The sequence below is a fragment of the Macrotis lagotis genome, chromosome 8, assembly GCF_037893015.1.
Source record: "Macrotis lagotis isolate mMagLag1 chromosome 8, bilby.v1.9.chrom.fasta, whole genome shotgun sequence".
Taxonomy (NCBI): Eukaryota; Metazoa; Chordata; class Mammalia; order Peramelemorphia; family Peramelidae; genus Macrotis; species Macrotis lagotis.
In genome coordinates, this window is record NC_133665.1 from 133,129,236 (window position 1) to 133,145,417 (window position 16,182).

At 42.6% G+C, this 16,182-nt stretch overlaps 1 protein-coding gene across 2 annotated transcripts in view; it reads left to right on the forward strand.

The window, feature by feature from the left end:
• COPG1 (COPI coat complex subunit gamma 1) overlaps positions 1 to 15,897 on the forward strand; it is a 23,571-nt gene extending 7,674 nt beyond the window's left edge. For both annotated transcript variants that reach the window (XM_074198407.1, XM_074198406.1), the window contains exons 3-24: positions 143 to 223; positions 509 to 580; positions 1,300 to 1,379; positions 1,629 to 1,704; positions 1,859 to 1,951; positions 2,413 to 2,499; positions 3,168 to 3,325; positions 3,414 to 3,547; positions 4,471 to 4,538; positions 4,815 to 5,003; positions 5,621 to 5,716; positions 6,389 to 6,632; positions 6,873 to 6,948; positions 7,352 to 7,455; positions 7,924 to 8,049; positions 8,511 to 8,579; positions 11,473 to 11,615; positions 11,961 to 12,132; positions 12,898 to 12,995; positions 13,819 to 13,957; positions 14,207 to 14,305; positions 14,951 to 15,897. In XM_074198407.1, coding sequence (XP_074054508.1) covers positions 143 to 223; positions 509 to 580; positions 1,300 to 1,379; positions 1,629 to 1,704; positions 1,859 to 1,951; positions 2,413 to 2,499; positions 3,168 to 3,325; positions 3,414 to 3,547; positions 4,471 to 4,538; positions 4,815 to 5,003; positions 5,621 to 5,716; positions 6,389 to 6,632; positions 6,873 to 6,948; positions 7,352 to 7,455; positions 7,924 to 8,049; positions 8,511 to 8,579; positions 11,473 to 11,615; positions 11,961 to 12,132; positions 12,898 to 12,995; positions 13,819 to 13,957; positions 14,207 to 14,305; positions 14,951 to 15,081 — 2,535 coding nt within the window. In that variant the 3' untranslated portion in view covers positions 15,082 to 15,897. The remainder of the gene's footprint in view (positions 1 to 142; positions 224 to 508; positions 581 to 1,299; positions 1,380 to 1,628; positions 1,705 to 1,858; positions 1,952 to 2,412; positions 2,500 to 3,167; positions 3,326 to 3,413; positions 3,548 to 4,470; positions 4,539 to 4,814; positions 5,004 to 5,620; positions 5,717 to 6,388; positions 6,633 to 6,872; positions 6,949 to 7,351; positions 7,456 to 7,923; positions 8,050 to 8,510; positions 8,580 to 11,472; positions 11,616 to 11,960; positions 12,133 to 12,897; positions 12,996 to 13,818; positions 13,958 to 14,206; positions 14,306 to 14,950) is intronic.
• Positions 15,898 to 16,182: the final 285 nt, after the last annotated feature.

Sequence of the window (16,182 nt, forward strand, 5' to 3'; positions counted from 1 at the left end):
GAAGGCCATGTTTACATTAGACAAGTGATGTTTAATTAGTACATTTAGTAACCAGAATGGAGGACTTAAAGCCTGATGAGGTTTACAAAGCTGGACCTTTACTTATTTATTACCTAAATGTCTTGATCCTTCTTCTTCTTAGGCTCGGGTATTTAACGAGACTCCCATCAACCCTCGGAAATGTGCCCACATCCTCACCAAGATTCTCTATCTCATAAACCAGGTAATGGGAAGAGTCAGAGGATAGAGCATACTGTTGAAGTGGGCAAGCACTACTGGCACTGCTGCTAGAGTCATTGTCACCCATTGACTCTTTGGTGGACTTGGTCATTAAGGAAATTGCTCTGTTCCAGTGCTTCTAGCACTCTGGTTTTGACCTGTTTTTTTGGGTGGAGATTTAAGCTGAGTTCCTTAATCAGGCAGTGATTTGCTAGATTGGCCTGATCTGATCCTTCTCTTCATCATAGAGCTCATGAAGCTTAATTTTATTGTCTTTTGATTTTTACAGGGGGAACACCTGGGGACAACTGAAGCAACAGAGGCCTTCTTTGCCATGACTAAGCTTTTTCAGTCCAATGATGTAAGTGTTTCCTGCTACCCTTTCTTCAGATTTCAAACATGTGTCTCCAATTTTGTAGAAACCTGAGTCTGTCTACAAGATGAATTCTCCTGTGTTGTGTCCCAAGCAGATAGAATGAGAGAGGAGAGCCCAGCAGGGATGACACTGATTCCTGCCCAGCCAGCTCTCCTTGTAATCCATATTGTTACCCTCATGGTGGCATGGCCAATGTCCTCTTTCCCTCAGAGCCTCTGAGAATGACTTCCTTATCTGCACCATGGTTCTCAAGACAGAAGTTCCCTGGCCTGTTGGAAATCCTTCTGTTGGCAGCACTCTCTGTTCTCCTTGCAATGCAGCTTGAACTTGGAGAAGGTCAACTTTGACCTTGTCCTCTCTCCCAGACATCCCTTTCTGTGTGTGTCCCTGATAATGGCCCTGGACACTTGTAATGCAGTTCAGAATGAACCCTTAGAGAGGGGCAGGCCTCCTAAATTTTGACTTTCCCAGCTCTCTGACAAGTCTCTAGGGGATGAACAGGAAAGGGATGACATTACAGACATCTGACATCTGTAAAAGCACAGGTTTCTTTCTAAGAGGCATCTGTGACTTACTAGGGGATTAGCATCTTTGAGAGGAAACTGAAAGCTTCCCTCCTCCTCCAAATGGCAAAAATTATTCTGTGTACAGAATCTCTTTTTATATTGGGAGGAAGAATAAGCTTTTTCTAATTTCTCTCATAGCCCACTCTCCGAAGGATGTGCTACTTGACAATCAAAGAGATGTCCAACATTGCTGAGGACGTCATCATAGTCACCAGCAGGTTAGTTTTGGGGGATTAGCAGTGACTTTGGAAATTTTCAGAGGATATAGTTACCTTATTTGCTATTTTTGCTCTTCAGCTCCTCTGCCCTCAACAGAGTTTGTTGATGCCCAGGAATAGGCAACACTGGCTCTTGGTTCTTAAGCAACAGTCCTGTTCACATTTTTTCCCCCTTGCCTCAGGGTTAGTATGACTTATACATGGGGGCATCTCTGTGGCACCCTAAAAGATTTCTTCTCACTTTTACAGTTTGACCAAAGATATGACTGGAAAGGATGATAACTATCGAGGCCCAGCTGTTCGAGCCCTCTGCCAAATCACTGATGTGAGTCCTCTGTGTCCATGACCAAGCTTATCTCTCTCACCTTGGTTTTCACTTCCCTGATTCTTAAATCAGTCTGTGATCTATCTTGTTCTCTGACTCTTTCCCTTCTTTCCTTTCCCGTCACTAATGAGGCCCACCCTCCCTCTCTTTGCAGAGCACCATGTTGCAGGCTATTGAACGCTACATGAAGCAGGCCATTGTGGACAAAGTGCCCAGCGTCTCCAGCTCTGCTTTGGTGTCCTCCTTGGTATGTTCAACAGCTTGAGGGACTAGTGAACAGTTTAGGATCTAACAGTTTAAGAAAAATCAAATCATCAACTTTCTAATTTATCCCAAATCTATGTAAAACCTATGGAATGTGATTTTTTTCCCCCCTCATCTCTTCTACCTAAGAAAAATCTGGTTTCAGTGAGAAGGGGAAAGATTGAATAATTTGATTTGGTCCTTTCTTGGAGTAGTGGCATTAGGACAGCTATATGTTTTCCCAAACCACCTGTTACTTGTGTAACAACAAACTTTTGCCATTAGGAAAAATAGATCTTTGTGTGAGCTTCTATATCTCTATCCTGATGGAGGAGGCTGGTGTGAGGTCTAGGTGTAGAATAGCAGGAAATCCAGAAAGGCATCAGATCCCTTTAATAGTCACAATTAATACTATTCCTTGATTGCTTGATGGTTATATTCCCAACCTTCCTATTTTCTTCACAGCATCTGCTGAAAAGCAGCTTTGATGTGGTAAAGCGATGGGTGAATGAAGCTCAGGAAGCAGCTTCTAGTGATAACATCATGGTCCAGGTGAGTTCTGGGAAGAGGGGATTCTTTCATCAATCAGGCTCCTGCAGATAGTGTGGGGCACATGGGAGAAGGCTTAATAAGTGGCGCTTGATTGACTGATTCAGTGATTGACTGATTCAGTGTTCCTAAGTGGCTATACCATACATCCACACCTCTGAGCCCTGGTCTGGGATTAACCACTGATTTGGGTTGGGATCCCCACCTTCCTTCTCTTTGTCTCTTCTTCCCTATCAGTAAGTGAGCTGGATGGAATTACTAGAAAAACTAGTGAAATTCTAGACAGTAAAAATTCAAAGATCAGGTGGTTAGGTGGTGCAGTAGATACAGCACTGGCCCTGGCATCAGGAGTACCTGAGTTCAAATGCAGTCTCAGACAATTAATAATTACCTAGCTGTGTGGCCTTGGGCAAACCACTTAACCCCATTGCCTTGCTAAAAACTAAAAACAAAACAAAACAAAAAAAAAACCCCTCAAAAATCTTATAGAAAAAGTCATAGAAATAGGACTTCTGATCTGTGTCATCTTGGGCAAGAGTTATCATTTCTGAGCCTCAGTTTTCTCAACTTTAACATAGAGGGCTTGCCCAGAACAGCCTCTTAAGTCTCTCCTAGGACTAGCTCTATGATTTTCTGTTCTGATCTAAGCTGTATTTCTGTCTCTGGTTCAGTACCATGCTCTGGGTCTCCTCTATCACGTGCGTAAAAATGACCGCCTGGCTGTCAACAAGATGATCAGTAAGTTCACCCGGCATGGCCTCAAATCACCCTTTGCTTATTGTATGATGATCCGTGTAGCCAGCAAGCAGCTAGAGGAAGAGGATGGCAGGTAAGGGGGTTTATTTCTCTTTGAATATAGAAATTCCTTCTCCCATGTTGTATTTCCTTGGCCAGTATGGTGTCATTCTCTTTAACAGTCGAGACAGTCCTTTATTTGACTTCATTGAGAGCTGCTTGCGCAATAAACATGAGATGGTAGTGTATGAAGCTGCCTCTGCCATCGTTAACCTTCCTGGTTGCAGTGCTAAGGAGCTGGCTCCTGCTGTGTCAGGTAATCTTGGCTTGGTGTGGGATGTGCCTTGGACAGCAAGGTCCCTAGGGCAGCTGCTGTCATGGCAAGGGAAGAGACCCCTTTGGAGGACTCCAAGCGTCCCTCTCTTGACTTTCCCTTGGTCTTGCAGGAATAGTTTTTGGAATACTGTATAAACTAACATTTTTTAAATATACACTATATGTCTGATCCTGTGGGGGACAGAAAAAAAACCCCAATCGGCCTTCAGGAACTTAAAGTCAGATGGTAGGCTGAGCCTTCCAGGTGCAGAACTCTCCAAGGCCACCCAACTCCTTCTCATTTTACATATGATGAAACTTAACCCAGAAAAATCACATTCCTGACTCAAGTTCATGATGTTGAAATGCAGGTCCTCAGATTCCAGGAAAGTGTTCTGGATGTTCTGTTGGGTCCTAGATCCTTGTTTGATAGAGAAAACTTATACAACATAATTAGAATAAAACAAATAGAATAAAATGCTGAATCACATGGTACAGGAAAAAAATGCTGTAGGAAGTCATAAAAGAAAAACCCACCATGTCCTGAGGTAGCAAAGCAGCCCTTCTCAGAGGAAGTCAGGTCTTGAAGGATGGTAGGGTTTAGGTAAGAATGGGGGAAGAGAGAGGAAGCTGAAGACCTATGTATGTGAAGCATAGGAATGGAACAGGGGAAAATGATCCTTTTTCTGGAATGAATTCTATCATGGCATCATAACTTTATGTAGATGGTGTGATGGGCTAGAAATGATCCATTTGCATATGGAAATCTCAAGTCAGTAGGAAATGGTATCAGCCTGGGGGAGTATGAGGAGACCCTATAACTCTCTAGGGTGTTGTTCTCCTAAACACCTCATTATAGAGTTCCCTTTTTTCTTGGTTCTCGTTGTTGGCAAAGAGACCACAGACACATGTTTCTCTCTACAGTGCTCCAGCTCTTCTGCAGCTCCCCAAAGGCTGCACTGCGATATGCTGCTGTTCGAACCCTCAACAAGGTAGGATCCTGTGCTGGGAAGGAGAGAGATCTCTGGATGGGGAAATGAGGATTGGTGGTTAGGAAAATTTGGGGGCTCTTTTGAGCTTTCTATTTTTTGGAGACTGAATCAAATTTTTTCTTAAATGGACCTCACTCTGAACTTAAAATTAAGTTGTCACAAAGTTAAATTCCGAGGAAGAAAACCTTGGAGAGCTTACCTTGCTGCCTTTGGATTTGATAATCACAACTTGAAAGAGGTAGAAGAGACCTAACTTCTCATTCTCCTTTCAAACAGGTTGCCATGAAACACCCATCAGCTGTGACTGCCTGCAACCTGGACTTGGAGAACCTAGTAACAGACTCCAACCGCAGTATTGCCACCCTGGCCATCACCACACTGCTCAAGACGGGCAGTGAGAGCAGCATTGACCGCCTCATGAAGCAGATCTCCTCCTTTATGTCTGAAATCTCAGATGAATTCAAGGTACTTAGAGATGCAGGATGGGCTCCCATGCTTACACTCCCTGGGCAAAAAGGCTGACAGGCTACATCATGAGTGGAAAATCCAAATTCACATGAAAATGGATAGCCTTGTGTTTAATGGGGAAATTTGTGTTCAATTCCAAATAATCAACTTACAGACTTTTAGGAAACTACCTATTCTTAAGTTAATGATTACCTAAATATCTCTAACCTCCTGAGAGATGGATGTGCATCTTGTTCTCGTTCTGTCTCTCTCTCTCTCTCTCAACTTTGATACTGGGATTGGCCCCAAGCATGAAAACCTCATGTTTGTAGCTTCAGTTGTGGTGTGTTGGATCTGTGTGACCCTTTCTTATAGCTGTGGCATTCTGAGATATTTTATTGCATTCCTGGCCAGGCTAGCCCATCCTTCCTATAATAACAACCCTAAGGAGAAGAAGGAACTTGGGCTTAAAGGAGAGAAGTCACTTGAGTCTCACCTTACAGTTTTGAGTAGAGGCACAGTCCCATGGGAAGAGACTCTGTTTAGATCTGGAGCCAATAATTCTACCCTGATTTCCAATCTAGATGACTTCAGTTCTGGAACACCACCTGTTCACCTTTCTCCTCCTTATTTAGGTTGTGGTTGTCCAGGCCATCAGTGCCCTATGTCAGAAGTATCCTCGAAAACATGCAGTCCTTATGAACTTCCTCTTTACTATGCTTCGAGAAGAGGTAAGCTTGGGGGGAGCTTACCTAGTGAAATGTCTGACACTCACTGAGTAACCTTGAGCCAAATTACTTTTCTTCTTAGTTTCTCATTGATTCCTCCATCAGTTTAAAGAGAAAAACTTCTGCTTATTCTCTTCTCTCTCTGCCCCTCAAAAAAAAAAAGCCCATAGTGATGTTATTAATAAGATTGTGTCTGTGACACATTCAGCCCTTAAAGGCAGATGATATGAAAACACAAAATATGACTAATAACATTCATAGAATAATTTCTATTTTCTTGTTTTAGAGAAATAGAAAAATACCTAGAAGTTATCCTACTGAGGAAATGGGAAGGCTTTGGTTGTCTGTCCATGAGCCTCTAGGAAAGTGGGTCTTATAAAAGATATTTGTAGGATATTTCTTGAAGTATTTATATCCATGTTTTTGTTTCAGCCACAAATTAGTCATTGGTTTATAATTAATTGGTTTCTTCTTAGAAGTAATTTCTTTAATTCTGCTTAGTGCCAAGCAGGAGCTAATGGGTTAGATATGACCTACCAGTCTTTGTCCTTCCAAAATGATCCATGAATTGAGAAAATTTAGAACAGTAAAGTGGGACCCAGCTTTCTTGCCATGAGTATTAGTGCTAGTGCAGAAGAAAATGTTCTCCATGGCCAGCTCTTTTCCTCATCGTAGGGTGGCTTTGAGTATAAACGGGCCATTGTGGATTGCATCATTAGCATCATCGAAGAGAACTCAGAGAGCAAAGAAACAGGACTGTCACACCTATGTGAATTTATTGAGGACTGTGAGTTCACGGTACTGGCTACGCGAATCCTTCACCTCCTGGGCCAAGAAGGACCAAAGACTAATAATCCCTCCAAGTACATTCGATTCATCTATAACCGTGTGGTCTTAGAACACGAGGAGGTCCGGGCAGGTGGGTCTCAAGAATCATGAAGCATGTTTATGGGGCAAGGGTGTCTGAGGCTGAAAAAGAGGAATGTGGAGCAATTGCCTCATGGTTATGGGAAAGGGAGCAGTATTATAATGAGAGCAGTCAGGGACTGAACTTTTGCTCTGGTCTCTCAGACTGTTTGGCTTTGGGGCTCATGTCTCCTTGAGCACAGGGACAGTGTAAGTGTAAATGACTGAATGATGTTTTGTCATATGATTCAAGGTGCTGTTAGTGCTTTGGCCAAATTTGGAGCCCAGAATGAAGAAATGCTACCCAGCATCTTGGTGTTGCTAAAGAGGTGAGCCCCTGCCCGGGATGAGTCAGAGGTTTTTATGCACTGGACTTCAAGAGGACCCAGAATCGGGTTTTGTGGATTGGTTGATATTCCCACTCTATCTTAGAGATCACAATAGCTCCATTCCATGATTGACCGTGGGCTAAAGGATTGGGGGTTAGCCATAGACAAAGTAGAATGTCCATCTCAAGTCTACATTACATTAGGTCATTAGGAATCTGTCCAGGGACTCAATTTTTTTATTTCCTAAGTGATAGGTAGGGAGCCATAGTCCTTGTTTTCTCTGGGATAAATAAAAATCAGCAAGAAATTAAAGGATTTTTTACAGTGCCTGAAAATGGATCTTGCTTGGATTTGGACATCCTCTTTGTTTCATAGACAAGAATGTTCTGTGTTATGTCTCTAGGTGTGTGATGGATGATGATAATGAAGTGAGGGATCGAGCCACCTTCTATCTCAATGTTCTGGAACAGAAGCAAAAGGCACTCAATGCTGGCTACATTCTAAATGGTAACTGATTTTTTAAAAAAAAATTTTTTTTAATTTTTAATTTTTTTTTTTTTTGCAAGGCAATGGGGTTAAGTGGCTTGCCCAAGGCCACATCGTTAGGTAATTATTAAGTGTCTGAGGCAGGATTTGAACTCAGGTACTCCTGACTCCAAAGCCAGTGCTTTATCCACTGTGCCACCTAGCTGCCCCTTCATCCTGTTATTCCAAGACAGGGCACCCTCTACTGATAAATCTCTCTTGGGATAGCTGAATGTATGACTTGGAAGTTCTGGCTCTTTGGAAATAAACATCATCATGGTCCAGAGCTAATCTGGTGAAGCTTAGGTGTGTTCCTCACAGCAGAAAGAGGTGGGGCAGTTTAGGGTGCCAAAGTTCCTGATCTTCCCTGGAGAATTCCTATTGCATGTTCTGCCTAGCTTTCACTGAAATAACAGCCGGTGTACTGACTATTCTCTCCCTTTCTTTTAGGTTTAACAGTGTCCATCCCTGGCCTGGAGAGGGCACTGCAACAGTATACTCTAGAACCTTCAGAAAAACCTTTTGACCTGAAGTCAGTTCCATTGGCTACTACTACCATTACAGAACAGAGACCAGGTAATAATCTTCCCTTCATCTCTGGGGCAGGTATGAGTTCTGGGGAGGACCACAGGGTGATTTGTGTTGCCTGAGAAACCACAGTCTGGTAGCTAGCTGGAAGAATCCTGTCATCTGTAAATGGGTCCTTTGCTCCTGTCATTCAACATAAGTCAAAGTGTTAGAGGCCAGAGGCATTGATGCCCTTCCTTGGAAACTTTATGCTTGGGGTGGACTTTTGGTAGAATTAGGACTTGTGCCTCCAGCCAATTCCAAGGGACAGCAGGGGTGTCGTGAATACTCCTGAATCATAGCAGGTTGGGCCCTTTGACGAGCTGTAGAGTAGCTCTAGGCAGTTGTCTTTGTCTGAGGAGGTGTGGGCTTGACCTGATGATCTGTCTGAAGCTCTTTTCAGCACTGCTGTTTTGTGGTCCCAAGAGTCTGTGGGAACTTTATTAGTTACGTGTTTGTTTCTTCTGTAGAGAGCACTCCCATCACAGCCGTCAAACAGCCCGAGAAGGTCGCAGCCACAAGACAAGAGATATTCCAAGGTAAGGAATGGGAGGGAAGTAGGGACAAGGTTCATTGAGTCAGGGCCAAATCTCTGGGTTTTTGAAGGTCAGTTTTCCCCCATAGTGTTGCCTCTTTGCTTCTAGTTGAGAATCAAATGCCCCTAGTGCCCAGTCAGTGCAGTGATAGCCAAGCTTTCAAAGTAGGCAAGTGGTTGGCCTATTCACATTACATCACTTCCCCAACTGTTTCCCATTTTCTTAACCTAACTATTCTCTGTCAGTATGTTGTCATTAAAATGAAAACAAAATCTCTGAACTAGTTAGTATGACCTAAGGTTATCTCCATCCATTCACTTCATATTTTTTTCTTTTTTAATTTTTTGTTACATTTTAAGTTCAGAACTATCTCCCTCCTTCCAACTTCCTAATTTTAAAATAAAATTGTATTGATGATTTATTTTTGTGTATTACCAAAATTTATTTCAGTATCTCCCTTTCTCCAAGAAAGCCATCTCATATAACAAGTGATATATTTTTTTTTGCAAGGCAGTGGGGTTAAGTGACTTGTCCAAGGTCACACAGCTAGGCAATTATTAAGTACTCCTGACTCCAGGGCCAAGGCTCTAACGACTGGGCCACCTAGCTGCCCCAACAAGTGATATTTTTAAAGATAATGAAAAAGATAAAAACCAGCAAAGCCAATTAATACATTAAAAAAAAATAAAAAATATGTGCATTGGGGCGGCTAGGTGGCGCAGTGGATAGAGCGCCGGCCCTGGAGTCAGGAGTACCTGGGTTCAAATCTGGTCTCAGACACTTAATAATTACCTAGCTGTGTGACCTTGGGCAAGCCACTTAACCCCATTTGCCTTGCAAAAACCTAAAAAAAAAAAATGGGACTGATACTCTAGTCTCTTAGATGGACTGGAGTGCTGGCTGGAAGTGAGGGATGGTGGTCTTTGCAGAGATGCTAAGTCTTTAGAATATAGTAATGCACATTTTTTTTTTTTAGGTTTTTGCAAGGCAAATGGGGTTAAGTGGCTTGGCCAAGGCCACACAGCTAGGTAATTATTAAGTGTCTGAGACCAGATTTGAACCCAGGTACTCCTGACTCCAGGGCCGGCGCTCTATTCATTGCGCCACCTAGTTGTCCCTTCAGCCCCATTTTTAAAGATATTCAATGAAATAAATTCCAAAATCTACAGAAATCCATTTGAATACATAATAAAAAAAGTTCTTATTTTGTACATATATATATGTATATATATATAAAACAGTTCTAAGATGTAAACTAAGTTTCTCTAAATATACTCTTGTAGTATTTTTTGTTCTGTTGTAGACTATTCCCAGACCTCTACATCCACAGTACCTGAACCTCTAACACTGCATTGTTGTTAAATGGAAGCCTTCAGAAAAGTGTGCTGCCATTTAACATTTGCACTGAGTGGTCTGATGCAGGTGTTCATGCTGTAAAAAACAAAAATAGAAACGTTCTTTGCTTATTTATGACTGGTAGCAGTTAACAATAGAGTGATGCACCAGCCTACAAAAAAGAGTTCAGAGGATGAAGGTTGGAGGGGTCAGGGCAAGCTCTGTGAAGGAAGTAAGGGTCTGAGCTGGGCATTGAAAGACAGAATTTGATTAAGTATAAGGGAAGAAAATGTTCTAGATAAAGCAAAAGCATGATGGCTAGTGTGCAGGTGTGTTAGACCAACAATGAGTGTTTAAACATATATACACACAGGCCTATATGCAAACACATGTATATATGTGGCCACACATACACACGCATCCATTCACCTGTGTGGGCATCACTCATTTAAGAAGACTCCACTACGAATTTGTTAACTCCTATGCAGCAGAATTATCCTTTTATTCTTTCCTGGCTGATTAACCCTCCTATTCCCACCTTATTTTAAAAAAGCCTTCCAAATTTCTTCTTTCTTTCAGCTGAGAACTTCATTTCACACTTTATTGAGAAAATAAAGCCTATCACCATAAACTCTTTCCTATCCTCTTCTGGTTATCTCAAAACTCCTGAGGTCCCTTCTCCCTCCCCCCCCCTTACTCCAGCCCCTTCCATCTTCTCTGGCAGATTACTCCTCGAATTGTCCTCTTCCTCTCCTTCCCTATGACCTTCAAGTCCAAGACTGCCATCCTTAAAAACTTCCCTGGACCTTCATGTCTCTTCAAGATATTATCCTATACCTTGCTTCCCTTTTCAACTAAACTTGTAAAAAAAAAATGTATATTTAGTTCTCTTCTCTCATTCACTTAATTCTTTGCAGCTTGACTTCTAATCTCACTACACAGCTGAAATTTCCCTCTCTGAAGCTGCTATTGATCTCTTAATTGCCAAATCCAATGGTCTTTTTTTTTATAGTCTTCATCCTTTCTGACCTCTCTGCGATTACCCTTTCCTTCCTTACCAGCTTCATTTTATCTTGATATCAGTTCCACCTTCTGAGTTCCCGCTGAACTAGCCTTCTTGTTGCCCTGACATATGGTGCTTCCATCTCTTATCATTCTGACTTTGTACTAGCCCCATGCCAGTAATGTGTTCTGACCTTACTTCCCCCTTTTAGAATATGCTATTACCCTCAAGATTCAGCTCAAGCACCCCCTCCTCCAGGAAGCCCCTCCTGATCACTGGCAGCTGCCAGGGCCCTCCATAAACAACCTGGCATTTATTTTGGATGCTCAAGGTCTCTTTCAATAGAATGTAACCTTTTTGAGAACAAGGATTTTTTCTTTTCTGTCTTTGTATTTGTAGAGCCTTACAGAGTGACTGGTATATTGGATACACCTACTATATTGATAAAATAAGTTAAATAATGAGAATTGAATGAAAACTCTTAAAGATTTTGAAATCTGCACAGTATTAACTCAAATGTGGCAGGAAGCCGAGTAAATATTGCTTTTTGATTTTCAGAACAATTGGCAGCTGTACCAGAGTTCCGTGGGCTGGGCCCCCTCTTCAAGTCTGCCCCGGAGTCTGTGGCTCTCACCGAATCTGAGACAGAATATGTTGTTCGCTGTACAAAACACACGTTTCTCAACCATTTGGTGTTCCAGGTTGGTAGGGGAGATCTGCTCTGAATCCTTCCTTAAAGAAATTCTCTGACCCAGAGTGAGGTTTGGACCTGGGTATGGATATAGCCAACAAGCACTCCTTGCTTACTTCCCCCATGAATGTCCCAGATGGCCCAGGATTGCCAGTGGGACACTTTAGTTCTGGTGATTAAGTGGCCATAAGAAGTGGTGCTACTCTCCCAAATGGGTAAAATGATCTCAGGGCTCCCAAGAATAAAGGAATGGAGTCTGGGCCAGAGTGTTCTGGAATCTGAGAATAGAGTTCTAGCCTTGGGGGGTTAGCAGGCTTCTCCTGAGACCTAGTTAATGCTTCTTTTTCCTTGTTAGTTTGATTGCACAAACACCCTCAATGACCAGGTCTTAGAGAATGTCACAGTGCAGATGGAACCCACAGAAGCCTATGACATTCTCTGCTACGTCCCTGCCAAAAGCCTGGCCTACAACCAGCCAGGGACCTGCTATACACTTGTGGCATTGCCAGAAGGAGACCCAACAGCTGGTAAGCTCACTCCAAACACTGAACTTTTTCTTTTTCCTTTTTTTTTGAGTTTTTTTTTTGCAAGGCAATGGGATTAAGTGACTTGCCCAAAGGCACACAGCTAGGTAATTATTGTCTGAGACTGGATTTGAACTCAGGTGCTCCTGACTCCAGGGCCGGTGTTCTATTCACTGGGCCACCTGGCTGTCCCGGAGGGACTTTTTTCCATGAAGACTTCATTAGGATTGGGAAATTTGGTTTTAGGATTTTAAAGACAGCAAGTCTAGGTATGCACTTATAGCTCCCCACCATGCATGCATTTTTCTTTGTAGTTTTGAAGTAGTTTCTTGAGCTTTCTGTGGCCATGCCCATCACTTGTAGATTTCTCTCATTTTCCTTTTGTTTTATAGTCTATTTGTGAATGTCCATTACAGGGAGAACCTCCCCCACATCACTGCTGCATAGCTTGGTCCTTAGGCCACATCTTTGAATTGCTCTTAGCCCTCTTGTCTTTTTTGATAATATAGAACTCTAATGTAAAGAATCAGTCTGGGGCGGCTAGGTGGCGCAGTGAATAGAGCACCGGCCCTGGAGTCAGGAGTACCTGGGTTCAAATCCGGTCTCAGACACTTAATAATTACCTAGCTGTGTGGCCTTGGGCAAGCCACTTAACCCCGTTTGCCTTGCAAAAACCTAAAAAAAAAAATTAGTCTGCCTCTTGACCATTTGGCATTAATGCTTCTTGTCTTATCTACAGTCATACTGACTATCAGCTTCTCCCAACAGTGGCCTGCACTTTCAGCTGCATGATGAAGTTCACTGTCAAGGACTGTGATCCCACCACAGGAGAGACTGATGATGAAGGCTACGAAGATGAGTATGTGGTAAGTTTCAGGGACCAGGTGATATCATCTAGGTTTTAGTGTCTAGTGTAGTCTGAGATTCAGGGGTGTCCTTGAGTGTAAAAGGGGAAAAAGTTCCTTGTTTCCACTGCTCTCTAGTTGCAAGATTTTTAAGGTTTTTTTTTTTTTTTTGCAAGGCAAACGGGGTTAAGTGGCTTGCCCAAGGCCACACAGCTAGGTAATGAGTAAGTGTCTGAGACCGGATTTGAACCCAGGTACTCCTGACTCCAGGGCCGGTGCTCTATTCACTGCGCCACCTAGCTGCCCCTCGATTTTTAAAAAGATTTTGAGAAGAGGTCTGAAGTCTACCCTAGACTTCCCAAGGGGTCCATGACATAAAAAAGGTTAAGAAGCCCTGGTTAGACTATGTTCTTTGGTGTAATTATTTTTATTGACATTCTAATAGATCTGCAGAAGTTTGTGTTATGTTAATGAAAATCTGAATACATTGGCTTTGAAGTCATCTTTCTCGAATCATTTGGTGATTCAATTCTGTCATTGTCACTCAGATTTAGAGATAAATTTCTCATGAGTTTAAAGAAAAACCATAACTGATTTCCCTTGCAGCATGTTTCCCTATTAATATTTGTTCAGAACAGGAAATATAGTCAGAAATTGTTAAAAAGAACATTCAGGATTGGGGCTCTGCTCTCTGTGCCATGCTTGTGTGAACTGTCAGCCAGTTTGCTCTTACAGAATGACTAGCCATCAAGAAGACTTCTGGTTTGGTTAGAGGGACGTCAGTGATGTCTCTTTGGGGCCTTGAGTTTTCAGACTTTCAGATTGTGATTCCCCTTTCTCATAGCTAGAAGACCTCGAGGTAACATTGGCAGATCATATACTCAGGGTTCTGAAGCCAAACTTTGGGGCAGCCTGGGATGAGGTGGGAGAAGAATTTGAGAAAGAAGAAACCTTCACTTTATCGACCATCAAAACACTTGAAGGTAAGTTCCAGATCTGGGAGCAGCTGCTTCTTAGATTTTTGTGTTGACCTCATTCAACTAGAGCATGGAGCATGAAGTGTCCCACCCCCCTCCTCTGTTAGGAACAAGGCTTCCTGCAGAGCACATCCTGGGCCCTGTGCATTTTTCTTGTTTGGTGATTTCAGTAAGGAGCTTTGGAGCTGAGTGGGTGAGTGGGGAGGTGGCAGCTGGCAGTTATGTGTGGGCTCCACATCTGGACTTTTCTTCTAGAGGCCGTGGGTAATATTGTGAAGTTCTTGGGGATGCAGCCCTGTGAGAGGTCAGACAAAGTACCTGAGAATAAGAACGCTCACACATTGTTCCTTGCTGGTAAGTGTCTGTCCCTAAGACAGAAGTAGCCTAAGTCAAGCATCTGGTCAATGTCCTGTTTTCATGTGGGCAGAGCTACCCCTTGATGGGTCTTCAGAGAGATTTGCATTGTCAGATTTATCTGCCTGCTTCCCAGCTGATCTTCCCTTTCAGTGTCATCACCAGTCCCCTGGGATGCTCAGACAGTTGCTTGCAGCTCTGGGCTTTGGGGACTGTCCCCACCAACTGAAGCTTCTCTGGGTTATTTGAACATCATTGTTGATTGCTATTTTGGGCACAGTACCCAAATTACTCAGACTCTCGTGCTCCAGCTGAGCCTCCTCTTGGCTTTATCAGCACCAATTTACTGTGACAGGATGATTTTCTATATGTTCCTCTATAAATGACATGGAAAAGCGAAGCTGCCTTTCTTTTTATTTATTCAGGACAGTGGGAGTTAAGTGACTTGCCCAAGCTCACACAGCTAGGTAATCATTAAATGTCTAAGGTCACATTTGAACTCAGATCCTCTTGACTCCAGGGCTGGTGCTCTATTCACTGTGCCACTTAGCTGCCCCATACCACTGCATTTCTAGAAGACCCTCTTCCCTGGACCTCTCTTTCTCTAGCCTAATAACCATTAAACACTCTCACTTCTGTTTGCAGGAGTATTCCGGGGTGGTCATGACATCCTTGTGCGCTCCAGGTTAGTTTTGACAGATACAGTGACAATGCAAGTTACAGCCAGAAGCACTGAGGAGCTGCCTGTTGACATCATCTTGGCATCTGTAGGCTAAGGAATTGTCCCCTTTGGGCTCAGCACCCTCTGACACTACAACTTTAATGGGGAGATTGACCCTGGAGAGTCACTCCTTCATATGGACCTAGTGGATGCCTCCTCTTGGCGATCATTTCTTTATTAAAATTATACATTTCTGATTTTTTTAATTAGGAGATTTTGTTTTAAGGCCTAAATGGTAGTTGTTTCAGCTTGCAGTGAAGCTTGCTACCCTACCTGTTGGCTGGCCTTCAGATGAATAAAGTCACCACACACAATTTCTGAATTCTGTCTTTGAAGGAGTTCTTCCTAACCACATAAATCTAAAAATAATGAATATCTACCCTACCTATATTACTGTGCTTCCTGGAAGGGAGCTTCTGGGCTACTTCCTGATAAATTCAAGTTTTCATTAAAAAAATTTTAAAAACCTAGAAACCCTAAAAACTCTTTTCTTGGATCTAAAAATCATTACTTGATATGGTTTCGTAGGATTCTCATTAAATAAAAAAGGATTTTTATTAAGTAGTTATGATAACAACTACCATCCAAGCTGTTAATTAGGTACTGATGATCTACAAGAACCCCTAATTTTGTCTCAATTTCAAAGAGTCAGAAGGGATCTCAGGGCCCCTTATAATTCCATCTGTCCCTGGTCAAGAATCCTCTCTCTGATACCCCTATCCAGTGGTCGTCCAGTCTTTGATGTTCTGCAGTTGGAGAAGGACCCCCCCCCCTTCCCTCCCAAGGCAGTTTATTTCCTTTTTTGGATTATTCCAATGATTGAGTAGTTTTTCCTTGTTTCAAAATTAAATTTACCTTTTTGTAACTTTCATTCATTGCTCCTACATTTTTCTTCTGCGGACAAGCATAATTGTCTCATTTGTTTTCTGGAAGACTCAAACCAGAAGACATGTATGTTACTGATAAACTTTTTCCAGGCCAGACATTTCTGTCAGCTAATCCTCATGTGGTATGATCATGAGGCTCTTCATCATGGTCATCTTCCTCCAGATGTTCTTTGTCAATGTCTTTCTTAAAATGTGACACCTGAACACAATACTCCAGCTATGGTCTGGCCAGGGCAAAGAAAAGCTATCCCCTCCCTAGGCCTGTACTC